The sequence below is a fragment of the Mesocricetus auratus genome, unplaced genomic scaffold (assembly GCF_017639785.1).
Source record: "Mesocricetus auratus isolate SY011 unplaced genomic scaffold, BCM_Maur_2.0 Super-Scaffold_100021, whole genome shotgun sequence".
Classification (NCBI taxonomy): domain Eukaryota; kingdom Metazoa; phylum Chordata; class Mammalia; order Rodentia; family Cricetidae; genus Mesocricetus; species Mesocricetus auratus.
Genome location: NW_024429202.1, coordinates 14,821,000 through 14,848,801, shown reverse-complemented (window position 1 = coordinate 14,848,801; position 27,802 = coordinate 14,821,000). Strand labels below are relative to the sequence as shown.

General features: G+C 39.8%; 1 protein-coding gene across 1 annotated transcript in view; it reads left to right on the top strand.

Moving 5' to 3' along the window:
* Positions 1–27,802, top strand: part of Pkhd1 (PKHD1 ciliary IPT domain containing fibrocystin/polyductin) — a 424,327-nt gene that overhangs the window by 110,143 nt on the left and 286,382 nt on the right. The window contains exon 35 of the mRNA XM_005072284.4: positions 15,265–15,421. Coding sequence (XP_005072341.1) covers positions 15,265–15,421 — 157 coding nt within the window. The remainder of the gene's footprint in view (positions 1–15,264; positions 15,422–27,802) is intronic.

The window sequence follows — 27,802 nt, the reverse complement described above, 5'->3', positions numbered from 1 at the left end:
GCATGCATCATTATTTCATTCTCTGTGCCCAAATATTATTGTTATGCATATCATACTTTGTGCATTATCAACTGATGGTTACTTAGGTTGTTGCCAACTTGGGTATATTGTGATCAATTCTGCTTATAAACAACAGAGGTCCTATGAAGAAATCCACTTAAGATGCTGCTTTCAGTTATTTTAGATATATATTCAAAATAGTTTCATCATAGACCAATTCTATTTCACTTTTTTGCCAACCCACCTACTGCTTTTTATAGTGACTACCCCATTGGACATGTGTGTATGCACGTATGTTTGTATAATGTATGAATATATGATGCACATACATTATGTATGCATATACAATGTAATATGAATTTATGTATGTACATATTATATGTATTTGTGTATTGAAGTTCAAGTTTTTCTGCATTCTTGTCAACCTTGTTTTCTTTGATTGTTTTAGTAGTAGCTTTTATAATGGCTTTAGGTGTTTTTTTATTGTACTTTTGATTATAATTCTACTGAAGATATTAAGCAGTCCTCAAGTTTTTATTTTCATTTGCATATCTTCTGTGGACAAATGTCATTAAAGTATTGTGTGCTTTGGATATTTAACTATTTTACTGTTGAGATGTAGAAGGTCTTATATATTTTGTGTACTGATCCTGCATCAGATACACCATTCACAAATATTTTCTTCTTTTCCATTGTTACCTTTTTACGCCATTGATAGTTTATTTGTGTGAGCAAAGGTTTTTAATTTTGATAAAGTCTACCTATCTATGTCTTGTTTGTTGCTGGGTTTGGTGTCATATCAAACAAACTATCATTAAATAACGATGTCATACAAATTTCACTCATATAAAAACAAGACCAGAAACAGTCTGTGTAAGTTGTGGTAACCTGAATTCTGCCTTTGAAACTCAAATCTTATGTAAGGAAGCTTCATCTATTTTTTCCATTTTTACCCTGTATCTTATAACTTTTGTGTGTGTATGTGTGTGTGTGTGTGTGTGTGTATGTGTGTGTGTGTGTATGTGTGTGTGTGTGTGTGTGTGTGTGTGTGTTGGTGCCTCTTTATCATCACTTCTTAGAGCATCAGCTAACTTTCCACGGTGCTTTCATTGCATTGCCTTCAAACGTTCTCAAGTTGTTCAAGAATTCAAAAACACTATTTGAAGCTAAGTAAGGGTTAGTTTTGATTTGATATGTCCATGCTCGGAATTTAAAGAATTGACAGTGAGTTGAATATCACAGGAAGTAGGCGACTAGGAAGGGAAATTTAATTATTTTTGTTTCCTGTGATTTATGATGTAACAAAGTAGTTCCCCCCCTTCCCACATGCCATCAGTTTTCTGAAGAAAACCAAGTAGTGCTTTCTGTAGAGGTCAGCCATGGGAAACTTTATCTTGAGGTGGGACATCAGAGAGTTGTCATTCGTTCGGAACTGGGGAACGAGGGAAGTGGTGGTGTATGCTTGTCAGGTTTGCCATGACATCTGTTGAAGTAGGGATGTAAGGATGTACCACCAAGAAATAATTAAAAAAATAAAAAATGGAATTTAAAATAAAAGTTCACAAGAAGCAACATTTATTTTGATTTGACTTTTTCCCTGGCCCTACCCCTACTCAATACAACGAGTAACCTTGTAGAGGTGACCTCGTTTTTGCATTTATAAAATGAGATATTGATACAGAGATCTAACCTTTCGTTAAGCCCTGCAGTAATACAGGAAGGCACTAAAGTGTTATTCTCATTGGGGAAACGGAGAAAGAAGTTTCTGTTTTCTACAACCGAAATGGAGCCACATGAATAATTAATTCCCAACAAGTTGAGCAATTGATTTTCAGCAAAGGGGCGATTCCCTGAAGTTGGGAGGACTCTGGGCAAAGGCGATTTGTACTTATTTCTGAGAGCTGTTGTGGCTTCTGTTAGCACTCTAATATGGTTTACTGAACAAGCTCCGGGATCTCCTTCCATCCCTAGGTAGCTGCTTTAAGGCTTGTTTTGTGGGGGTCTCTGGCTTTTGAACTTGGTTAGTGTTGGCAGAGGGTTCTGAGCTTTTGACTTCCAGAGATGCAGAATATGAAAAGGTTTCCAAGTATTTGTATACACTTACTGTGTGTGTGTTGTAAGTCCATGTTTATACATTGTGTGGATTACATACAATGAATTCCAGGTGGCTGGGAAGCCAATGATTAAAGTGCATGTCTATCTGGAAGTTATATTGTGCTTTGTGAACTTTTGGAAAGGGCCTAGAAATGATTTTTTTCCATGTGATTCTCTCTGAAGATGAGTTTGTTAAAACAAAAATACATGTATTACATTCATTTTGTTTGTTCTGTAGCCTAAGTAATAAATTAGATGTGTACACATAAAAACAATTTTAAACACATCGTTGTGATGTACTATGTATATGAACATTGCATTTTGGGATATTTTGGTCCCAGGAACATTTAAATCATGTCACCCCCTGACTCTTTCCACATTGATCACTTGCATGTGAAAACTTTGAAAGAATAAAAAGCAGATTATTTTCCCACCACGTCAATTGACATGCGGTTTTGATCTTAGAGTGGAGAGTTTCCATCAGACTCTTCTATCTGAAATCTCTGGGTCCATTTCCTCCTTTGCCTGGACTGCTGTTAGTGGTGGTTGGTGTTATTTAATTATCTCTACATTTTAACTGTAGTGTTTACTTTTAATATCACTCCAGTCAGTAAGTGATTCATTGCATCTGGAACTAAACAAAAAGGTTTGGCAGAAAAGGGACAATGGGTGGCAGACACATTTGGACCCAGGAGGACAATGGCTCTGAAAGTGGACTCTAAGAGCTTAGAAATTCAATTATGCATTTATGACTGTAGGAATACATACTGCCATGGATGCTGGGGGTTTTGAACAACATGACTGTCATACACTGGAAAGTCACACACCCTTCAGGGGACAGGCGAGCTCTTTAGATTTCATGTACTTGAGATTTCATTCCGGTGAGGAAACTCAGCTCTCTGGGTTTCTTCATTCCTAAAATAAGGCTGGCAATTTGGGGAGTGAGCATTGACAGGAAACACCCTGTGCCTTCTGCCTTATCAGAAACCCAGCAATGCCTACACGAGTACTAATAAAGCACAATGCTGCTTTCAAGTGGTCTATTAGCCTTAACTGGAATTTCCTTTGTCCTCCCTATAAATATATAAATAAATGCATTTAATCAAGTCATGTGAAGAAGCAGGTGTAAGATTGGTTTCTTTGTTTGGTTTTCCCCTGCAATGAATCACCTCTCTTTTTTTAAATCAAAATTCAAATTTTATTTCATTTCTTTTTTTTTTTTTTTACGAGACAGGGTTTCTCTGTATTGTTTTGGAGGCTGTCAGTCCAGCCCGGCCTCGAACTCACAGAGATCTGCCTGCCTCTGCCTCCCGAGTGCTGGGATTAAAGGCATACTCCACCACCACCACACCTCATATTTCTTTTGAGACATATATGAACAGTCATCCTTACTCTTCTTTTCTCTCTCCTCCAACTCCTTAGTCTCCCTTACCTTTCACATTAATGATCTCTTCTTTAATTATTATTGTGTGAATATTCATTCGTATGTGTGTGAGCATATCAACCAATTGATTCCGTTTATTGCTGCTCGTATGCACATGTGTCCTGGGCTGATCTCTTGGGATTGGACAACCTATGTGGTAGCTCATCCCTGAAGGAAACCAAATCTCCGTCTGAGTAGTCATTGTCTGTAGCACTTCATCTAAGGATGGGGCCCTGTGGAATTTCCCCGTTTTGCACTGGGATGTCAACTGATATCATTATGCAGATGTTAAGCCACACTGTTGAGATTTTATGAATGTATTTTCCATGTCATGTCTAAGGGATATAATTTAGCAGCAGGTACCTTGGGCTTCTGGCTCTTACAATCTTTCAGCCTTTGATATCATGTTTTCTGAGCCTTCGGTGTAAAGGTTGTATTCTAGATTGATCAGTTGGGGTAAACAGCCCACAGTCGTTTATCCTCTGAATTTTACAGTTCATTTATTTATTTTTAAGGATTTATTTATTTAGTATGTATACAGTGTTTTGCCTGCACATATGCCTGCAGGCCCATAAAGGGCACCAGATCTCATTACATGTGGTTGATGGGAATTGAACTCAGGACCTCTGGAAGAGCAGTCAGTGCTCTTACCCTCTGAGCTATCTCTCCAGTCCTTCATCTTTTTCTTTTTTTAAATAAGTTTTTATTTTATGTATGTGGTGCTCTATCTGCATTTACACCTGCATGCCAGAAGAGGGCATCAGATCCCATTATAGATGACTGTGAGGCACCATGTGGTTGCAGGGAATTGAACTCAGGACCTCTGGAAGAGCAGCCAGTGCTCTCAACAGCTGAGCCATCTTTCCAGCCCTCCAGTTTGCTTTTTAAGTGAGGGAACACAAGTTCAGTCCTTTGTTCCCTTCAGGAAGCAATGCCCATTAAAGAGCAGCACTCTTAATATTACTTACATTCAAACACTTTCACAAATACTGTAACCTGTGAACTTTGAGAAATTCTGCTTCTCTTGAAGGACACATATTAAGGCCATGCCTGGCATCTGGAGGATTGTGCCTTTCTTAACATCAGTTAGAGAGAGAGAGAGAGGTTGTAATAACTCTGGAATCCTTGTGGCATTTCCTGTGTAGCTTTAGTAGTCATAACTCTTCCCAAGAAAATGAAAGGTCTGTGTCAGGACTTAATTTACCCTTCTTGGCATCATGCCTCTAGAAGTTTTATGCTGTGTGTTTTGTGTGTGCGGACTCATTTATGCTTTCAAAGCAGGCTGGCCTCCTGCCTGAAACTGGCCTCCACCATGATCTTGCTATTGACCCTTTTGAGCAGTAATTTCAGCAAAGAAGGAGCAAAGCAAAGTTTCAGGCCACCACAGCAGCACAGTAGGTTTCCACTGAATCTTAGTGAATGACTACACTCTTAGAAAATCAAATAATTCTGAATGATTATGTCCCGTTTTGACAGGTCACAGTTCTGGACAGAATAGTTGAGTTTACTGCTTGAGGTCTTCTAAGGCTGAAATCAGAGTGGCATCTAAGATATCTCTGTCTGGAGCTCAGACCACCTTCTATGTTCATGTAGGTTGTCTGCTGAGGTCAGTTATTTGAGTTTCTAGGACTTGGTACCTCATTTTCTGCCTAAAGTTTGGCCAGGGACTATGTTTAGCTCCTAAAGGCTGATCTTTTGTCCAAGTCACATGGTCAGTGTACCCTTTCAGAGCCTGTGGGAAAAAATACCGCTCATAAGGACCTACCTTAAGTCAAATCTACCTCATTTTCTAAAAAATCTTTTTTTAGCTAGTGTACATGATATTGGCTTACATTATGACATTTTGATTGATGTATGAAATTGCACATGGGTATCTGTGGATATTACATGATTTTCCTTTTGCTCCTCTAGTAACCCCCCCCCACGTATGCTGGTTTCCTTCCATTTTCCTAAAGAGTTTCATGTCTGCTGTTATGTCATACATAAATATGTATGTAATAGTCTGCTTTTGAAAGAAAGCATGTGATGTTTGTTTGCGTTTCCTCCTCATTATTGTCTCTTTTTTTTTTTGTTTTTATGAGACAGGGTTTCTCTGTATTGTTTTGGAGGCTATTGGTCCAGCCCAGCCTCGAACTCACAGTTCGAGGGCCTGCCTCTGCCTCCCAAGTGCTGGGATTAAAGGTGTGCGCCACCGCCGCCCGGCTATTGTCTCATTTTTTATTCCCCCATCTTGTTTCCTCTTCAGAACACACACACACACACACACACACACACACACACACACACACACACACACGGGTTAAGTTTTTTTTTGTGTATGTGCAGTCATGAATATGTACAAATAAACACACATACATAATATAGATTCCACATAGAAGAGAAAAATGTGGTATTTATCATTCTGAGTTTGGCTTATTTTACTTAACATGTTGATCTTCCGTTCTACCTATTTCCCCAAAATGACATAATTTGTTTTTGTTTTCTTTTTTCCCCACATTGTATATACCCACATTTTTTCTACTCATCTGATAATTGGTACCTTTACTCATTCTGAAACTCCACTATTGTGGTACATATAGGTGTGGTGTACAGGCGTCTCTGATGAATGCTGACTTGGATTTCTTTTCTGTAAACATTCAGGAATAGTGTCATTGTGTCATATATGGTAAATCTGATTCTGGTTTCTAGGGCATCCCTCCACACTGGTTTCCATAATTGTTGCATGAGTTTGCATTCCCACCAGTGGTAATCAGACATTCTTCTCTCCCAATATCCTTGCCACTGTTTGCTGCCATTGTGTTTTTGATGATAGGGATGAAATGGAATGTCAGTGGGGTTAGAATTGTGTGTGTGTGTAATGTCTATGTGCTTTCCTTCATTACTCTTCACCTTATTTTTTTGAGTCAGAGTCTCTTTCTGAACCCAAGCCTTGCCAATACAATTCAATAGGATGGCCAATAACCCCCTGGGATGTTCCTGTCTCTGCCATCCAAGCAGTGGAAATACAGCTACAAGATACCGTGCCTAGATTTTTATAGCAGTCCTGAGGATCAAACTCAGTTCATCCTCATGTTTGTATAGCAAGCTGTTAACCAATTAAGTCATCAATCACCCCAGCCCCTGAATGCAGCTTAATTTGCATTTTCCCTCATGGCTAAGATCTACAGAGAGTACATAGAGGGTGTGTGTGTGTGTGTGTGTGTGTGTGTGTGTGTGTGTGTGTGTGCGTGCGTGCGTGAGTGAGTGCATATAGCGGCTGGTCCTGGGCCATGTTGAATTTCTGATAATATTGGTTTATGTTTGAGGAGATCCCTAGACTCAGCCTTGGTGGAATCACCTTTCTCCTGCTGGCATCTGTTGATGTTTTCTTATTTTCACACATTTAACAGTGTCCAAGGAATGGTCCTAGTCTGAGTTATTTTGGCTTCTGAAGAATTTTCTGAGACCCATTTGGCTCTATTTTCCTTTAGGAGACTCAGGATTGGGATGGTACTGAACGATTTCACCCCATGAAGTTGTCTGAAATTTTGGATGAATACCCAGCTTTGTGATTAGTAGTTTTTAAGATCTGGAGCATTCTAAAAGGCTCAGTCATGCCTCCTACTGATCAAAATATGAGGAATTATCTACAGGGTCTTTGGACCCAGAAATGGTGTGGTGCTAGTTCTTTGCCCTCCATGAGCTATAGATAAAATTCCTTCGAAGAGGTGAGAAGAGGAAAAGAGGAGTCATCACCAAGGAGACTCAATTTGTTTGTGATAATCAGAGCCTTGCTTGCCCATTCTCCTAAATGATGGTTCACTTCAGCCATTCCTGTAGCCTAGGAGGCATATGCAATCAACTTTTGTTTATTTCTGAGTATCTTCTTTTGCCCTTGAGGAGATCATTATTTCTAGTGTATAAAAATGGTAGCCCAAACATTAGAAGCAATTAGAGCAGATGGCAGTGAATACTTTCCTGGTAAGAGACGCTGATGCTTATGAGCTGGGTTTCATTCTTTGGGGCTTCTTCCTTCTTCTCTTTGCTACGACATGTTCATTTGCTTCCCTTCAGGTACAAAGGGGACACAAAAATGAAAAGGAGGAAAAAAATGCTGCCCCTGGTGTATGGAACTGAGAAGCTGTCAAAGGCTCGTAGCAGGAAAAGTGTGCTCCTGTGTATTCAATCACTGAAATTAAGTGTTTTCGAAGGCAGTGCAGTCACGGGTCTATTGCATGGGGAAATAACATGTTGTAGTCCATCACTTAAAATGTTAACCTTGTCTCTTACTAGTGACTGCAAGCAGAAACATGTGCTGCACGCTCGCTGGTTAAATGGCAGCGTGTCAGCTCTGTGAAAAAGGCTAGCATGTACCTGTCAATCTTCAGATTTGACTCTGTGTGTGGGAATGCAAACACATGCACATGCATACACACATTCACACGTACACATACCCCTTCACGTTTCCACTTACCTTTATGTAATTTTCCAAGACTTAGCTTATCACTTACTAGAAAATAAGAATTTAATTTCTAGTACTTAAGTGTATATTCTCGACTATGCTATTTTGATCCCCAATCCTAAAATTCTTTATTAACTTATTACTTATTTTTATCTATAAAAAGGTTTGTTTTGATTGCACTTCAATACTGTTGGCATATACATATGCTAGTATGAGCACCTTGTAGGTATCATCCCAATAGTATGAATTACAGTATATGAGTAGCCCACCAATCCTAAAAGATTTATATGACAAATATTTTAGAATTTGCAGGTCATATTGCCACTGTTCCGACTTGGGAAGAGCCATAAATAACAAAAGTGAATTGCTAATGTTGTGCACCAATATCAAACCGAATAGGCTACATTTGGGCTGTAGTTTGAACACCATTATGTACTACTGAATATTTCATGTAATTCTTCTATGGCATATGAAAATTTGATATCCACTAGGTCTTTCCTTAGTGTTTTCCACTGCATCAGCATGAACACTCTGTAGCAGCAAGTGCCACATTCCCTGCCTTGAGGTCCTGACACCCTACCTGTCCTAGCTGCACTCCAGGCAAGCCTCTTCTTCAGGCTCACTCCCCACTCCATTAGCCTTGGGCTCCCACTCAGTGTTTCTATTTCAATCTCCTACTAGAGCTATGTAGCCAGTCACTCAATGTCAATAGTTCCTGCCACCTCCCTGACATTTCTGATCCACTTCACCCTGCTTTTTTGTTTCTTTCAGGGCAAGCTATTTATTTTATATGTTTATCTATTATCTTGCTAGAAAGTAAGCTCCATGCCAATAGGGGTTTTCTGTGCTTTGTGCTTAGATCAGTGCCTGAGGTGTAGTGTGTGCTCAATAAATATTTGTTGGATGTAGGGATCTATCACTCTGGAGTGGTAGACAAGAAGTCTATAGGGAGCTTATGATTATTAAGCAAGATAACACCTGCTGAGTGAACTCAGTAAATCTTAGTCCTGTTGTTATTATTTCTTTAAGATTAAACATTAAGTGGAGAAGGTAATACCTCCCTGTATTTTTTTTTGTTTCAAAGATTAATGACTCTGAGAGTAAAATGCATAGTGCCATGCCTGGCATATTAGAGACATTCAATTACCAGCAAGTGAAATGATCCTCAGACTTAGAATTCAGAAGAGGCATTGGTAGAGTAGATATGATGATTCAAGGGGAACAGATAAGGCTCTGTGAGTTCATTTTGCTTGTAGACTGTGATAGTCCTCTGAAATCCATGTTAATAACTCATATGTGAAGACTGAACTGGTAGCAATCAATGATCTTTGAGAAATCATGAAGGCAGGAAGTTTGTATAACCAATAGAGGAGGTAAAAAAAATGCTCAGTTTTCTATGGGAGAGAAAGAGCAGATTGGATGTAGGCAGAAGTCTCTGGCAAGAGATTCTTTTGGCATGTTGAGCAGTTGAAGAGCCGGGTGTATAAAGGACTTTCCTATGCCATTTTCTCATAGCAGAAGACTGATAAATACTGAGACAAGAAAGAAGAAAGGCCATAGGGACTCCAAATTTAATTTCCTTTGTGTTCTCTAAAAGTTAATAGATTACAGGTCGAAGCTCCATTGGTAATTCTGGAATGTGCAAATGTTCGGCTTTTCTACAATGAGTATTTTTTTGTTTCACAGTCACCTGAAATTATTTTTGCACTAATTTATTTTCAGTATCAAGACCTAAAAAAGAACTGGCAACAATTTTACTGAATTCCACCTATAAGGCCCCATCTGACAGCTCTCCCGAGCCCCTTGCATTCTTGTTTGTATTTTTAAGTTTTGAATCAGTAACACTCTAGTTGTCTTGGCATTTGTCATTTTTTCCCCATGGTACTATAAAAATCTGGAAAACAGGAAGGTGGTCATAAATTTTGGAGAATTATCTTCCCACGGACTCACACAAATGTTGGGAATTTTAATTGGCTAGCAGTTAAAATATCACTTAGCAATATAATGTGATTGTTGATATAGTCAAATGGTTAGAGGACTGTAGCTAGTGTTTAATAAGTGGCATGAAGATAATCATTTATTTAGGTAAAGAAGCAAGAAAAATAAAACAACAGAAAGTAGAAAATAGGGCATAGTACGAATTCTCAATTATTAGGAAACATGTAGACATACAATCCACTAATCAAGAATCTATGAATGGTACTTACATCAGTTTCAGAGAATGACTTTTGTGTAGAATGATGAATGATATATCAAGTGAAAAGGCAAATAAATTTAATTTCATGAAAATTAAAAATATTTCTTTATAAAGAAACTCTCCATAGAACTTAAACTTTTCATCTTACCAAATTTTTGTGATTGTTAAGATATTTTGAGTTGCAGTGTAGTTATTACAAACCCAAAGGAGAGCTGGCCATTCATTTCTTTAAAAGCTATTTTTTTGTGTGCTCCTCATGGTGTGTGAGGCATTGTGGGTCCTGGGGCTACAATAAATGCTCAGAAGTTCCCATGAAGCTTCACGGGTCTGCTAGGGCCTGGCTTGAGTATGGATATACACTCACTGTACTTTATATGGTGATGAGGACTTTGGAGTGACTAAGGAGAGTAATGGGGAGAGGAAAATATTGGTAACAGGGACTTGTCTTTTCCACTCCCAAATCTTGCATGCCATGCAAGCAGGCCCCCTGGTGAGGCATCAGGAAGTTTCCTGCTTGCCTTTGTCAGACAGCTGTGACACCGGAGACCCCATTGCCCCACCTCTTCTGCCACCCTAGCTCAGTTCATGACTCAAATAGGTCCTTCCGTTGCCTGATGTTCCATCTTGCTGATCAATGGCTTCTTTCAGGAGAGCTCTCGTGGAGCTGTGAGTCCATTTAAGGTGTCAATGGAGATTTGCAGACATTGCACATTCCCCGAAGTTCAGAGAAGTGCTGACACGCACTAAGAAGAAAACAAATGGCATAAGCTTCCTAGCTGAGGCAGGGAACTTTTGCTTTTTACTTTTATTTACTTATTTATAGTTGTTTGTTGTTCATTTGGGGCTGGATATATGGGTATGGGTTTGGGTAAACATTTGAAGCCCTGTGCAATTCTTTCTCTTTGCTTGTAAGGGAAAGATTTACTTAATTTGCACAGAATTATCTATCGCCAAGATGAAAACTAAAGTTAAACTAAAGTTGGAAGCCATTCAGGAAAGAGCTTATCTTAGGTAGAAGTGAAGCCTTCATTGACCTATGACTTATGTACTTGACAGAGGGCGTCATGGGAACCAGAAACATCCCTAATGTGCATTGATAAAGATCCTTATGCTAATTCTGTCATAATTGTTTTCTTAATTGGCTCGAAGAGTGGTGGGTTAGAGAATGAATATATTGAAAGCTGAGTCACCCACACTTTTCCATAGGACATTACCCAGAGAGTCTTGTATTTTGAGTGATCCTACAACGCTGTCCACTGTAAGAATGGAGAACTATAATAACTATAATTCTTATGGCAGCAGGCTTTTCAGCACAAATTACACTGAAGTTTTGTAATCATGGGAATATATTCTTCCTCTTCTTCCACAGATACACTCACATTTTTGACATTTGAGTACTTAGTCCTTGTTTTATACAAAAGGACAAATCATCAATATGAGTGTACATAATTCTCTATGCCTTTGCTGTGTTAAAGAAAAATCTGGGCTCAGAGCCACTTGAGACTCCACCACATTGAATATAAAGACTTAAAGAAATAAAATTGGATCAGGATATTGCAGAGTGAATAGAGGATCTGAATTTCCTTTTCTAGAAGAGAGTCTCTCTCCAAATGGAGCGAGACAATAGGAAATGGCATGCAAAGGAGTACAGGCCAGACTTAGTGACTTGAAAACAATTCAACATTTTTTATAATTTAGGTTCAGGTGCCCATTTGCTCACACACTGTTTTAGAAAGGTGTGTGTGTGTGTGTTTGTGTGTATGTGTGTGTGTGCATAGTGTATGTGCTATATGTGTGTTTGTGTACTCTGTGTGTTGTGTGTAGGTTATAGGGTGTATAGAACATGTGTTCATGTGTATCTATGTCTATGTGAGTGTGTGTAATGTCTATAAAACCTGTGTTGGATTAGTAGATGGAATTTAATGACTTATGAAACAAGTAGTGTTTTTGTACATTTGTAGTGGGGTGGTTTTTTTTTTAGCAGAATGGGGTATAACAATGATCAAAAATAAATCCCCTGCCTCATCTGAGTAAGTTGAAGAAATGATAAATAAACATAGAATGGATTATCTGATACCCTGCCAGAATGATAGGGAAAAAGGATTGACCAAAGTTGAATTCTGAAAGATATAGTTATGGTGAAGGGGGCATACTTGAGCAAAGACAATGGGGTGAGCCATGCAATATTTTAGGAAGAGCATCCCAGGAGGACACAGGAGTGAAAGACATCAGGTGGTCCTTTGCTTCATATGGCTTCAATCTCCTTGCTATGTTGAATACATTTGAGTCTCCATTGCCACAGCCTCAAAATGGAGATAACAGCACTTGATCAACCTATCCACTGGCCTGGGACCGACTGGAACAGTTTCAGAAAGGCTGCCAGGCCAGATCAGGCTCACTCCAAGCCAGATAGCAGTTAGCAGAGCTAATTGCAACAATTTCAAAATGTTCTCAAATCAATGGAAGACGCTGTGGAATTGTTTTCCTTTGATGCCCTTAAGTACCTAATTAATGTCTGGTTGATCCTGATACTTTTACTGAGTGTCACGAGCTTTCAGTTCCTTTGTAGTTCTGTGGCTGGGGTATGGATTAATACAGAAGCCTTGTGCTGCTGAGGTCTTCATTGCCTTCGAGTCCACCCACAGCACCCCGCCTAACTTGGCTCTCTTGGGTGACCCTGATCACTGGTCCTGAGCTTGAGTGTTCATCAGTTGGAAATTCCATGGTTCCTTCTTTTGAGATCTCTGTCTCTCCCTTCTGGACCTTGCCTTGATTGGCCCCCATGGACTCTGAAGCCAGATTGTCATCTGAGTGACTAGAGCCGCTATTCTACCTCCTGAACTTTGGATTCCCTTCTCTGTGGTGGCACTGAGTGGGGGTCAGTAGAATCGTAAGTTCCAGGTCAGCCTAGGTAACTTGTTAAGACCCTGCTTCAAAATAAAATGTAAAGACAGAGCTATAGATACATGCCCAGCATGTAGAAGGCTCCGGAAGTCTCTAGAAGGCTCTAGATTAAAGCCCAAGCACCACTAAATTATACAGCATAATATTTATAAGAAGCTACTTTGGTTTTGGTTTTACTTCACTAGAGCTTGCTCTATGGTGAGATCAGACTTAGCTCTCATTCTTCGAGACCATGGACAGTCACCATGGTTTTGTAGCTCTTGTGACTTCTAATGATGTTCAAACACACTCTGTTTGTACTCATTTTTAATTGTTGTACCACATAAATATTTCTTAAATTGTATACATTGTAGAAAACCTTAGACTTTTGTTTTCCTTTATAGATGTAAAAAATGAAAAACCATGCTTTATCCAATCCCATGATGATTATGTTAGGTCTACATCTTAGAACTACTGACCTGAGGGGTATCAGCATCTTCTTTTAGAAAACATACTACCTCTTCTAGAAATGTCATTTCATATTTTACCTCTCAGAAATACAACAGAGCACAATTCTATCCATGAGTATAATTATTAGCATTACAAATAAGTACTCCCTTCTTGTTTTACACATAATTTTTTTTGGATTCTTAGGGAATTTCACATTATGCATCCCAATCCTGCTAATTTACCAGTTCCTTTATGTCTGCCCATCATCCCCATACTGTCCTCCCAAGTTAAAAAATATTAATTAAAAAGAAAAGAAAACGAATGAACAGAAAGTTCACTCTTCCATCAATACCGCTTCTCCAACACCTCTTCATTTGTCATAGTGACATTGGGAGCTGCGGTGTGTCACACAGTAGTCCCTTTCGTCCACTCAGCTTTACTTGCAAATGTTCATTGCAATGGGTTGTTGGTCTGGTTCAAAGCTCTCATCTTTTTTTTCTTTTTCTTTTTCTTTTAACAGTAATTAATCGTTCCATTTTCATTTTTCAGTTTCCCCTTCGTCTCCAGGTTTGTTTCTAGAAATTAAGAAATATGTACAAATAAATAAGGTTGTTTCTAATGGTAATTTGTAAAAATATATTTATTTAATTATTTACTTTATTTCTGGGCTGCAGTTTCTCCTCCCACCTCCCCTCCCAGTTCCTCTCCACCCCTCCGTCATCCCCCTCCATCCACTCCTCCTCTGTTTCTGTTTAGGAAGATTAACAAAACACGGCATATCAAGTTGCAGTAAGTCTAAGCATCTCCCCAAGGCTGGGCAAGGTGACCCAGTATGAGGGGTAGGGTCCCCAAATCAAGACTCATTTCTTAATGACCGCCTCCCATCTGCCTGTAGTCTGCTGTGAGAGGACTTCTTAGGCACATGCATGAGCAGAGAGCTCAGGCTTTCCATTTGGTTGGAGGCTTGGTGTGACAGTGATTGGTGTGACAGCCACACCTGCTGATGCTTTACCTTGAAGAAATAACATTTTCTGTTCTGAGTTTTAAATAGTTACCTTCCTCGTAGCCCGAGAACTCCGTAAGACACGCACTAAGTCTTGACTGGGCTGAACCGTGCTATGACTTTTATGTCTTTGCTTTTTAAAGCCTGTGACTTTAGCATGACTATAAACGAACAGGAAAGCAGAAAGTTCCGAGAGTAGAACCGAAGATGACTCCTCAGTCCTGCCCCCTGACTTCACTTACACTACCGGGCTAGTCACTTGTGGCCCACAGTCAGTCTGCTGCTCACTCGTGCGGACTTTGGCTTTGTACAGCAACCTCTCACTAGGCCGAGAGGAAGGAACTATGTGGGAGAGGAGATCTGAGCACTCTGGAAGAGGAACACTCCTATGAAACAGGGACACTTGGTAGTAGAGTTTGTGACAAATGATACCAGTTACATAAAGCAAAATGCCACCCATCAGGAAGAACATTTTAATTCTCTGTAGTCCACGCTATTTATGACCCTTTGTGCAAGATTCGGTACATGTCTGTAAAAGGAAGACAAGGAATTGACTCTGCCTGTGAGGTTCAAGGGAACCAGCTCTGAGAAAGAAAGGGCTAAGATTTAGGAACTGAGCACACAGGCACAGCTTACTCTCTTTCACATTTTTCTATTTGGGTTCGTTGTCCAAGGAAAAGAGGGTGACTAATGTTTACTGAAGCAGTTAACATTTTCCATCGCTAACAGTGCTGTCCGGTTTAAGAAACAAGCAAAGTCGTCTCTTTTTCTAGGGCAACTTTCCCTTCCAGTTCTGCCGGAGGTGGTCCAGGCCTCACAGTTGGTTTCCTCAGAGAGTGCCACACGATGGCGACAACGTCACAGTGGAGACCAGTCAGCTGCTACTGCTGGATGTGAACACAAGCCTCCTGAACTCACTGCACATTAAAGGTCTGTGGAGTCTGAGGGTGAACAGCGTGTGAGTCTGTCACTCATAGGGACTGTGTGTGTGTGTGTGTGTGTGTGTGTGTGTGTGTGTGTGTGTGTGTGTGTGTGTGTGTGTGAGTGAGGTTCTGGCGAAGTTTCAATGTTTGATTGACAACTTATTTTGAAACCAAATTGAGACTTTTTAAAACTGAAAAGTAAGAAATGGTCAGAGGAGTTCAAAGTAAAAGGTCATTTTTTCGGCTCTTGAAAAAAAAACCTCAGAGTTTAGTTTCTTATTTCTTTCAAAAACAAGAAGTTACTAGTGTTCTGCAGGGGCAGCCGCCTTGCCCAAGCCCTTTGTAGTCATGCTTATCCAGGGCAACCCCCACAATACAGCAAAAATGCCTTGAAATTGGTTAATGCTGCTGCCTTTGAAATCCTCTGCCAAGAAAGCAATGTCTTCCTGCGTTTACCCTGTTGTGGTTTTGACTTCTTGGTCCCATGGAAAGTCATATAAATAGGCTTCCTTAGTGCAAAGCCATCCACATAGCTCCAGGGTGTAGGAAGTTGGAGGAGTCTGAGAATTCAAATTTCAACTCATCTAGCATGTGGCTAAGTTAGTCACTTCACCTCTTTGTGTATTTAATAAAGCACACTGATAATAGGAAATAGTTATGAAAGTGCCTTTGCTCATTGCCAGATGAAAACTGTATGGAAGCAATGCTTAGCCATGATGCCTCTAAAACTCGAGGCTAAAACACCGGTATTTACTATAAATGCCTTGAACACCAATGTTACTCTCGGTATAGTAAGAACATATCCATACAACCAAACACTTGGAAAGGATTAGCTAAAGTACTTTTGATATCTGTTTCTTACAGACTGAATCAAGTTTTTCTGGCCAGTTATTGTGACGTCCTTTATAAGCTGCTTTTATTTTCCCTTTGATCCCAGACGAGAAGAAGTTTTCTGTCAAATCAGTTAATTAGTGGCCTGCCTTTGTGTTTTCTCTCTGTATGTATCTGATGGGCATCTGATGGGCATCAAAGGGCAGGAGAAAGGAAGGACCATGTGTAGCAAGTATACAACTTCTCTCTACGGATTCACAGATGCAAATAATCCACAGGTCTTACTCCCATTCGTGGTTTCTCATGGTTTTCTTAGATTAGACAACATTCTACTCTTGTGTTGTGTGAATCAATGGACTGGATTTGGAAGGACAGATTGTCATTCTGGGGGATGGAGGAATAAAGAGTGGGTATCAGCTTGTATATACTTAGTGTACAGGAGTTCTTCATAGGGAGGACAGTTGCCTCCAGAAAAATGGAGGTTTTTATCTCAGAAACATGAATTGTGGATCTAGAAATAATGAGAACAATGAAAAGACAAGGATCAAATTTTGTTCAACAGATAATTCGTGAATGCTTATTAAGTGGCCTGAGAATTCTCTGAGATACAAGAAAAAGTGAGGAACACTATTAATGTCAGTAGCAAGCAATATTACCAAGAGGGAAATAACTAGGGGAGTAAATATGAGAGATCAAAGTTTCTAGTTCTATCCGAAGCAGTTGATAGATAAGGGCAGCGATGTACAGTGAGGATTGGGTAGCTATTAGATTGAACAGTGGAGAGGATTCTAAGCATGGCAATTTTTAGAGGTGTGGTAAGTAACACAAGTCAGTAAGATGTTTGCTGTGCAAGCATAAGGACCCAAGTGCCATTCCAGAACCCACTCGAAAATGTCAGCTGTACTGGCATGCACTTATAACCCCAGTGCCAGGGAGACACACACAGGCAGATCCCTGGGGCTCACTGGTCAGTGAGTCTAGCCTAATTGGTGTTCTCCGGGGCACAAGCCATCCTATCTCAATGAAGGTACATAGCATTTCTGAGACTATCAGCCAAGGTTGACCTCTCCATGAACATGCCCACATATTCTCACACATGCACATCCACATGCCTAAAAGAGAGCTCGCCTTTTATTCCCTCCTTGTGCTTTGATCACATGGATAATCAAAGTTGGAGGAACGTCCCTATCTTACTGAGATTACATGTTTCTACTAGCCAGCCTAATTCCATTCTTTGTTTCACCATAACCCACTCATTCACCAGTGTCCCTGCTGTCTGAGGTCTCAGTAGGTGTTTCATACATCCATCCTTGCATTGGCACCATTTTAGTTCTGATCATTGTAGTTTGGGACCTGAATTACTACATACTGCTTCTAAATCCCCCCGCCAGTCTTTCTAGTATTTTTGTATTTATTTATTTATTTATTTATTTATTTATTTATTTATTTATTTATTTGCAGAATTTCAGTTCAGTTGTAATAGGAGACAGCTAAAATGCTTTGTGTTCTAGCTCTCTTGGTAGCTGGGCATAGTTTTGTGCTAACACCCGGCCAGTGAGATCCAAAAGGAAAGTTACGTGGGATGTATAGAAAGTTTCTTAAACTAGAGCTGATACAATGGGGGCATGTTTGTACTTCGCATTATCACTTTCTGTTATGTAAACGTGACAAGCTAAATCAGCCACTGTTTTAGAATATTAGGTGATTTGGTAAGGATGGGGAAGAAGGAACATGAAAGGAACTCAAGACCTTGATGACTGTGGAGTTGCTGTGGTAGTACTGAACTGGCCATTTTTAAAACATGTAATCACTTACTCATTCTTTGAGAATTTCATACATGCATACAATGCATTTTATTCAGACTCATCCCTAGCTTCTTGTTCTAACTTCTTCCAGATCTACCCCAGAAACCATAACCCCTCCTAACTTCCTGTTTTAATGAACATCTGAGTCTAAGCAGACAGCCTGTATGTACATGGGTGTGGGACCATCCACCGGGAACATGGTCGACTTACCTGGGGCTATGACCCTGAATAAAACTGAGAGTCCCTGCCCCAGCAACGAACAGCTCTCTATAGCTCCTGAGCTAGGTGTGGGAGCTCATGGGCGCCTCCCTACTTAATGCAGGAGTGAGTCCACTTTTGAAATCACCTATTTGGATGGAAAATAAGATTCCTTGTACTGACATCATTATAATATACCTTTTGTGCTCTATGATAAGATTAACTCTATCAGTGTTAGCTCATGCCTTCTCAACATATGTCATATTCTATTGTTGCTTCTCTCTTCAAAACCCTTCTAATGACTTCAACATCTCACCAAGAGTAGAACCCAAAGCTCTATTCCTTAACCTTGGAATTCTTCTTTGATTTTGTCATCCTTATTCACTCCAAATAAGCACTTCTGTGAATCCACTGACCCTTAGACCTCCCCATTTAATGTCCTTTGCCTGGAATATTCATGTAGCTTCTCATTATGTTTACATGCTCTCTGATAAAATACCAGTGTATCAGAAAGGGCTTACAGGCCATGTTTCCCAAATTTGCAAGAAGCCCTCTTATTATTACCTATGTTGGTTTGGTTTTCCTTTATCATAATTTTATTATCACATGCTACATTTGAAATTTACTCATTGGTGCAAAGTATGTCTCTTCTCATAGGATAATCCCAAAAACCAAAGAAATTCACTAATTTCTTGGCTGTTTTCTAGTCAGGATTTAGAACAACGTGAAGCAAATGATGGGTGCTCAAAAGCTTTGAGGTGACTGTTGCATGAATGGGCAAGCAGATGTACATAATTCAAGGTCTATGTTAAATCTATTGTACATATTAAAATAATTCCTGCTTTCTTGAATGTTCTCTTTTCCAATTAGTTATTCATTTAAATCTCCTGAATTCTTTCAATGATACATATGCATGTCCATGCACACACATGTTTGTATGAACAAACATATGAAACAGATACACACAATATATATACATACACACAGAAATATAATCACAAATGACAAATGTGTACACATAGATAATTATGGGTTCTCAACAGCAAAAATCATTTAAGTAATTTTTCTGTTTCCAAAATATGTAGAGGAATGTCTTTACTCGTGAAGGAAGAGCTCCAGTCCTCAATCCGTAGTTTATATTCTACAGCTCAATATATATAGTATGTAACAGAAGCACTTGAAGGATAATAATCAGTATGAGATCAAATCATTGCCACCATCACCAAGAGCAACTACATCTCTGAATGTCTCATACGACCTTTATTTCTCATAAGCATGCATAGAATTTTTGAAATATTGTGTGTGTGTGTGTGTGTGTGTGTGTGTGTGTGTGTGTGTGTGTCTGCGCAGGTGGTCAGAATGTCCCTGTCAGCTTTGCGCCTTATGCCCTCCTTTATGGTAGTTTGGAGAGTCTTTAACGGAATCTGAATCTCATTGATTTGACTAGACTGCCTGCCCAGGGACTGCCTAGATTCTTCTGTCTTTGCCTGCTCAATGCCAGGATGACATTTACTCCACCGCTCTGAGCTTTCTTTGTGGGTATCTGAATTCAGGTTCTTGTACTTGCATAGCAAGCTCTTTATCAATTGAATTATTCTTAAATTGTATTGAAATAAGCCAGAGTTTTGTCATCATGATAAGGAAATTCAGATAGTCAGTAAAACTTTTGTTTTACTTTATTTTGGAGTGCAAACACTTTTACCCTTTGAGCTATTTTGCTGTCTCTCTTCAGTATTATATATTTTTTCTAATTAGAAAAAGAAACAAAACTTTAATTTATGAGCCATCTCTACTTCTCTCCTATTCTCCCTCTCCCATTTTGTAGTTTTGAGACAGAGTTCTTAGGCAAAACTGGCTTGTATTCCTATACCTGAAGAGAGCTTTGAACTTCTGATCCTCTGCCTCTAGCTCCTATTGGTGGGATCGAGCATCACACATGCTAACTGAATCCTATCAGCTGGGCATAAGCCTAACTCCCAACGTTCTCTCTCTCTCTCTCTCTCTCTCTCTCTCTCTCTCTCTCTCTCTCTCTCTCTCTCTCTCTCTCTCTCTCCCTCCCTCCCTCCCTCCCTTTCCCCTCCCTCCTTCTTTATTTCTTTCATTCTTTTTTCTTTTTCTAGTTATTAGGTATACTGTGAAACACAAAAGAGAATTAATCACCTATTACTAATGAGATGGGGTGGAAATAGGCATCTTGCCTTCATTTCATTAATTATCCTTTTTATTCTTTTGTGCTAAGATGCCCAATAGCTATAGGCATTTCTGAATTAAAACTTATCATTTTTATTCTAAGTAATTATGAGGGGCAATAAAAACAAAGAAGGAAAGTTCCCCTCTTTCAGAGTATCATGCATCCCAGGCAAGGATCTTCTGCAGTTGAGGAAACATTTATATTTCTTGAATGAGGCAATGAATCTCTTTCTCATCTGGTGGTCAAGCAGCTTGATGTTAAGTGGCTGAGAGATAATAATTAACTAAGAGTTAATTAGGGGAGGATAGACTATCCTCATGGTGTAGAACCTTTATATTCTAGTTATCTGTCTGTGTGTCTCTCTCTCATACATACAGATATACACAAAACACAACTTGTGATAAATACAAGTTGTTGGATGCATTAATTTGAGTATCCAATTTATATATATGTGTGTGTGTGCACATATAAATATGTAATTAAAACATTGTATTTTACATTATAAATAGATACACTATAAGGATTCCATTTTGTAGTTTCTTATTTCTCAAAAGTGTCATTTCTTTAAGACACTTTACCAGAAGCTTGCTTCCAATTTCCATTGCTGCTTAGTAATACACTGCTTGCCCCTAATGCGATTTCCTATTTCTTGGTCTACTGGTGTATACCACGACAGTTAAATGCTTGGAAGACTTTCAAGCCAGGAGCCGAGTTAGATTTAGGCTTTAGCATCCACCATCTCTGTGACCTTGGTTAAACTGAGAGCCCCCATAAGCTTCAGGATTCTCCTTCCTGGGGCAGTACCAGATTGTAATGACTTCAGAAGTCACAGCAATAGCAAGAGCAAGCATTTGTGACTATGGCATATACGGCAGTGTCACTGTGCACTCCCCAGGTCATAGGGATGTTTTGAGTTAGATGAGGAAATATTTTTAAAACCATTAGTTTTTGACAGAGCCTGGTCCAGAATAAGAACTCAATTAGCATCAGTTGTTTCTTTTGGACTAACAGAGATAACAGAGGAGATGGCTGAGAATCAGGCCGAAGTTAAAATTTTATTTACAGATAGCAGTTGCTTCTATATATAAAGCAAACTGGATTATGGAAAGAATTAGCTGGATAATAAAGACCTTGGATTGCTTTTGCCCCTGTTATCTTCAGGATGCACACTGAAATGTTTTTCTTTCCTTTGCAAGAGAAGAGAGGATAGGAGGTGGAAACAGCAGAATTCTCATCTGCCTGTGTCCTTTCTCTTTGTTGCTCTGACTTCATGGGTTGTATAGCTTTTCTGGCACAGCTGGGGATATGGTCTCATGTCTTAGTTGCTTTTAGTTCACAGGTTTAAGGAGACTCAGATCTTTGGGATCTGTTATATTTAGGACTTGTATAGCATAACCATGACTATTGCTGGGCTTTTGAGATGAAATGCCATTTATTTTTAACAATATAATATTTTATTAATTATTTGAGAATTTCATATGTATACACAACACATTTTGATTATACTCACTATCCATTGCTCCCTACAGTTCCTTCTAGATCCACCGTCTACTCCAGCCCCTCTTTCTACCTCATGCCCATTTTTAAAAAAACAACTTAGTGAGTCCAGTTAGTGTCACTCATATGATGTGGAGCCAATGATCATGGTTGATTCTTAAAATAATGTTTCTTTCCCCTGGCAGCCATCAACTGACATTAGCCCCTAAGTTGGGGTAGAGGATTGGGGGCCCCTCCCTCTTCCATGCTGGAATTCTGACTGGCTTGTTTTGTCCAAATCTTGTGCCAGTCACCACAGTTGCTGTGAGCTTATGAGTGCAGTGCTATTTCTTCATGCACTGTCAAACCCATTGTCAGATTTCTTCATCTTCAGAAAGTTTTTGAGGATTTTAAGGTGGCATGTCAAGTACTGAGCCCAGCTTGCCCTTTTATCCCTGATGTGTTAGTTAGCCTCTGGTGCTGAGGGAACAACGTAAATAGAGGAATAATTTTTGTCTATTGTGCTAAGGAGGACGTGGCAGAGCAGCACAGCCCATAAGGAGGACACAAGGCAGAGAACGGAGAAGAGGTCAGGGCATGTTATAGTCTCCAGTATATTCCTAAGGCCTCCTACAAGGTCCCACTTTCTTTGTCTCTCCTCCTCCCAGTGATGCAGATCCATTAAGGGATCAGTCCATTGCTTAGGTCAAAGTCCCTAGGATCTAGTAGTCTTGGTAATATCCTCAAAAGAACACCCTGAAGTCCGCTTTACTAACCTCAGTACCTCAGTTCAATTAAGTCCATAGCCAAGACTAAGTGTCCCTCCAGAGAACTGTATACTTTTTGGCTCCTTGTTGACACTGTCCTAGCCTTAAAGATTCTGTCGTGCTTCAGGTCCACTTTACAATAGAGCAATTGAGAAATGCTGCATAAAGGGCTCTTCCAATATGCCAATTGCTGTCTTTCTGGTTATCAGTCACTTGACAGATTGCTGTATGCCTACAGTATTCATAGACATCAGCTTGGGTTAAAAGGATTGGACGTTTTACTAATATTGAAATATTCTGTATATAAGGTTTCTTTCTGGAATAGGATGTCTTGATCAACATGAGATCTTCTGAAGTTGGCAAAATTTGTTCCAAATTAGTAATCTTAAAATAATTTACCTGTAAATTGCCTGTGAAATAAAACTGAATTACTTCCTTACTTGGTCAAAGTGAAGCCACCTTTCTTAGGGTTTCTATTGTGAAAGGACAACATGATCATGACAACTCTTATAAAGGAAAATATTTAATCAAGATGGCAGATTACTTTTTCCAAGGCTCAGTCCGTTATCATCATGGTGGGGCATGGTGGCATGCAGGCAGATATGGTGCTAGAGAGTGTTCTACATCTTGCAGGAAACAGGAAATGGACAGTCACAGTGGGTAGTATCTTGAGCATATATGAGACCTCATAGCCCACCTCCACAGTGACACACATCTTCCAACAAGACCACACCCATTCCAAGAAAGCCACATCTCCTAAAAGTGCAATTCTCTTTGGGGATCATTTTCTTTCAAATCACTATACCACCCTTCAGGCAGATGATGGTAAATTGACTCACTGAATTTTGGTCAACAGGCTGGATCCTAGGTCAAATCTGAGGCAGTCACAGATTTTTCAGTGGGTTTGATAAGTCTACTAGCCCGTAAATAATAATTCTCTCTCCCATTGGTAGAAAAAACAGTGGGTTGTAGTATGTGTAGCCCTGTGGATGAAGAACAGTGAAGGACAGGGAATTGTGCTGCCTACATTTGTCAGTAGGTCCAAAGCAGTAGCTTGATTAAGTCTGCATCAGGAATACTTCCTGGATAGTTTTGAAAACTACCCACAACTTCCTTTACCTCTGATGTCTTTATGTACAGGTTGGTGTAACTTTCATTATGGAAAGATATTTTCTATAAGATGGAGTGGACCATTGACAGGATTTATAATCTACTGAGAACTTGGTTTTGCATTTGTGTATGTGCATATGTGTTGGAGTGTGTGCTTATGCATGTGTATGTGGAGGTGTGTGTGTCTGTGTGTGTAGGCTATAGGACAATTTTGAGTGTCCTTCATCAGGCCTTGTACATTCTTCATTGCTGTTGTCTTGCTTTGAGAGAGGGTCTCTTACTAACTTGGAGCTCACCAAGGAGCTAGACTGGCTGACTAGTAATTCTTAGAGATTTGCCTGTCTTTGCTTCCCCAGGGCTAGTTGTACAAGCTTAATATCATGTTTAGTTTTATTTTATTTTTAATGTGGGTTCTAGGATTTAGTTCAGATACTCATACTTGTTAGGCAAGCATTTTACCAGTTTGAGGTTATCTTCAGCCCTTAAATTTCTCCACCACACTTGCGTGTGTGTGTGTGTGTGTGTGTGTGTGTGTGTGTGCATGGTTGTGTGTGCACATGTGTGTGTATATGTGAACTATAGCAAGCATATGGATATCAGAGGACAATCTAAGGTGTTGGTCCTTGCCTTCTATCTAGTTTGAAACAGGGTCCCTCATGGTTTGATGCTGCATATGCAAAGCTACCAGGTCCACACGGGTTCAGGGATTCTCTTGTTTCCATCTCTTATCCCACCATAAGAATACTGGGTTTCAGATGGGCACTGCCATGTCTGATTTAATGTGGGTTCTGGGAATCTGACCTCAAGGGTGATTATTTTACCCATAGAAGCAAATCCCCAGCGCTAATTATTTAGAAACATGACACCATTTTTTCTTCCTTTGGCCATTGTGGAAGATTATAAAGTTCTAGGCTATAAGCTAAGGGTATTAGGAGCTGTAATTGGCAATGTTCCTCATGAATGAAAGCACCATGGACCTCTGGGAAAGTATTAGGTGCCCAAATAATTGCTGAATGAATGAACTAATAACTGAATTTCTTACTTGAAAAGACAGGTTAATGATGGTTGTGAATTTTCTATAGCCAGCATCCTTCCTGGTACCGGCACATGTTACTGGATTCATCCAGACAGGGACCAATTTCATTTGCTATTTGTGTATCAGGAGATCAGAGACAAGGGCTTTTTTATGTGAGGGACACTTTCCTCTGAAGCCCGTTATTTTTTCCAGTCTGACAATGGCTTTTATTATTTACTTCCAGAGAACCGTCCCAGACACACTTGATTAGCCATAAATGAAAGATAATCCATTGCTGTGAGAAAGGACATGCTTTCAATAGCTAGGCAGACAGACAGATAGATAGATGCTTAACAATTTACAGTTTATGTCTTGACAACTTGGATATTGTAATATGAAAAATGTTACTGAAAAGGTCCAGTCCATTCCTAGAACAGTATTTTCAGTAATGAAAGATAAATGTCCCAAACTTTCTTACTTAAAACCCTTCACTGGCTTTCTATTAGCCCTTAAGTTCAAATCCAAACTTAATATGGCTTATAGGGTCCTTTAGGACTTGGCCTCTCCTTACCTTTCTATCTCATTTGTTGATTAATGATCCCTAGATCCTATTCATCCTGACTAGGAAGGGAGTTGGAAGTTTGGGCTCCTTATGTAACTAAGATTCTTGTGCTAAGAGAACTATGAAACTATGAGACCAAATATTTTATTACTGTTGTTTCTTAAGCACTGTGTAATATTCACAGGGCCAGATAAAGGTAAGCATTCTCATAGTTTCAAAATCTCCATATGAAATAACTTAGCCTGGATTTCTAACCGAGAAATGCTATATAGCCAAATCAGAGAATTATATCTGGAAGTCATTTAAAGAACACCTTCCTCAGAGAAGTGTAGCCACTGGTCATCTGGACAGGGATGTGATGGGGTGAGTACTCCAGGAAAGTTGATGAAGAAGAAAATTGAATAGATTTGGCAGCTAGGGAGGCTTCTATCAGCTTGGGGCAGAATTTCAGGGGAAAGACATGGTTTCATTTTTGTCTTTGTTTCCTTTCACTCTAGGTTTCTTTGTGAGGATTTCAATGACTTTAGGAACCCATGGAATAACTGAGACCTTGAGCACTTAGATATAAGAAGCACTGTGAATGAGGGATATGGAGGTTTTCTGTAGCTCTAAGGTAAATCAAGGATTAGTTAAGAAGTGATTGGTAACAGTTGCTGGAAATGGAAAGATAAGCACTTATTTATATTGGTGTTTCAGCTCCTTTGAAGATTTACATACCTAAAACATATTTAAACTTATAGTTAGCATAGAGTTGATTCACAAAGGAGGTTATCTTGATGAGTCTTGTATTTTGTTGTCTGTAAAACAGTCCAGTTTACTACATTAGGGTATTGTCATTTATCTGAAACAGTTCAGCTCCACTGTAGTCCCTGGATATAGAGGCCATATGATTTTACATATTTATTTCAACACCTTGGAGAAGGGCTGGAAAACAGCAGCAACTATTTGTTGGATGAGAAAGGGAATTATTTCATAATTCCAAGCTTGTGTTTATTTCTCTGCCTGTTTTAAATGAGAGCAAGGAGGGTAAGATTATGGACACCCAAAACCATCACATGACTTGCCCTGTAATGGTAAGGGACACCTACAGTTCTCAGTGTCCAATGCCCAATCCACAGCATCTAGACCTAGAATTACCACCACCCCATCTACATCTTAAAATACTTTGTTCAGGTCACACTGATACATGATCAGGTTTGGGAACAAGCCTAAAACAAATAAAAAGAATTCGATCAAGCTGTCAACACTGAAAGGCAACTAACACAGTGCCACTGCTGTTTTCTCAATGGCCATTTGACTTACACAGAGAGTAGTGGAAACTACACTGGGAAGAGTGAGTAGGCTTCTCCTGAGCGTAGTGTTTGAGGTTGGAAGCGCAAACTGATGAAGATTATTCCTTCCAGCTGCTATTGTTTGTGGCTGCGAGTCAATGATTTTATTTCAGATATGTTTCCCCCCTCTGCGTTGCCCATGTCACTGCAACACAAGGCTAATTAAAGAATTGGTATGTGGTATCCATTTCTGGGAGGTGTGTGATTCTCTCCCTGCTTCCCAAGAATGTTTTCTTTTTATTATTTTTTGCAAACCCTTTCAGTTCATATTTTCTTTTTTTAATCAGGCAGAGACATTACAATTAAAATACCGTTAAAGTGATTCTGGCAAGTATTGCAATAAGCATGTTTTTTAATTAAAGAAAGAACAAGGGGGATGCATAAGCAGCATCAGCTAAAGGGGAAATTTTCAGCCGATATCTGTTTTAATTGAAAGGAAAAAAAGAAATGAGGAAGAGCAGTGGTAGCCTCTGCTTGCTTGCTGGCATGTAAGTGGCTTCGTCCCCTGGTGTTGAGCTTAGGTGTTCTGTGCTTGATTAATTAGTAGCTAGCCAGAGAGTCCATTCCCTTTGCCCCTTATCCTTAAAGCCTGATTTATGCCTCACATCCTCCATGAATATGTGAGGACTCAGGCTTCTATTTCCTGAGCTGCTAGTGGATAGGATTATGGAGCGTGGACTGAGCTCTTGGGGGCTCTCGTTTGCCAGCCAAATTGATTTTCCGCCTCTCTGGCTGGGGACAAGCCCACCTCGAAGGCTTCCCAGGCTCTGCTCCAGTAGATCAGGCACAAGTCTAATCTGGATCTTGCCAACAAAGGAAGCGTTGCGGCGTGCACGCCATCACGATGCAGGCTTCAGGCTGTGGCCGCCTTGCTCTTCCTTACCTCCTCATGGCTCCCACCCTCAAAGCAGCACAGGGCATCAAGTATAGTAACACACCCCACCTCTTCCCACATCACAGCTGGCACCGCCCTATAAGGCAGGGTAGTTAGTATCTGCGTATACTAAATGTGCGGTCCCCCGTCATTCTCTCAGAGTGCTAATCCACAGACTCCCCTGACTAATCATTTGACAAGTTAACAGTTGAAAAGTTGCGATGTATA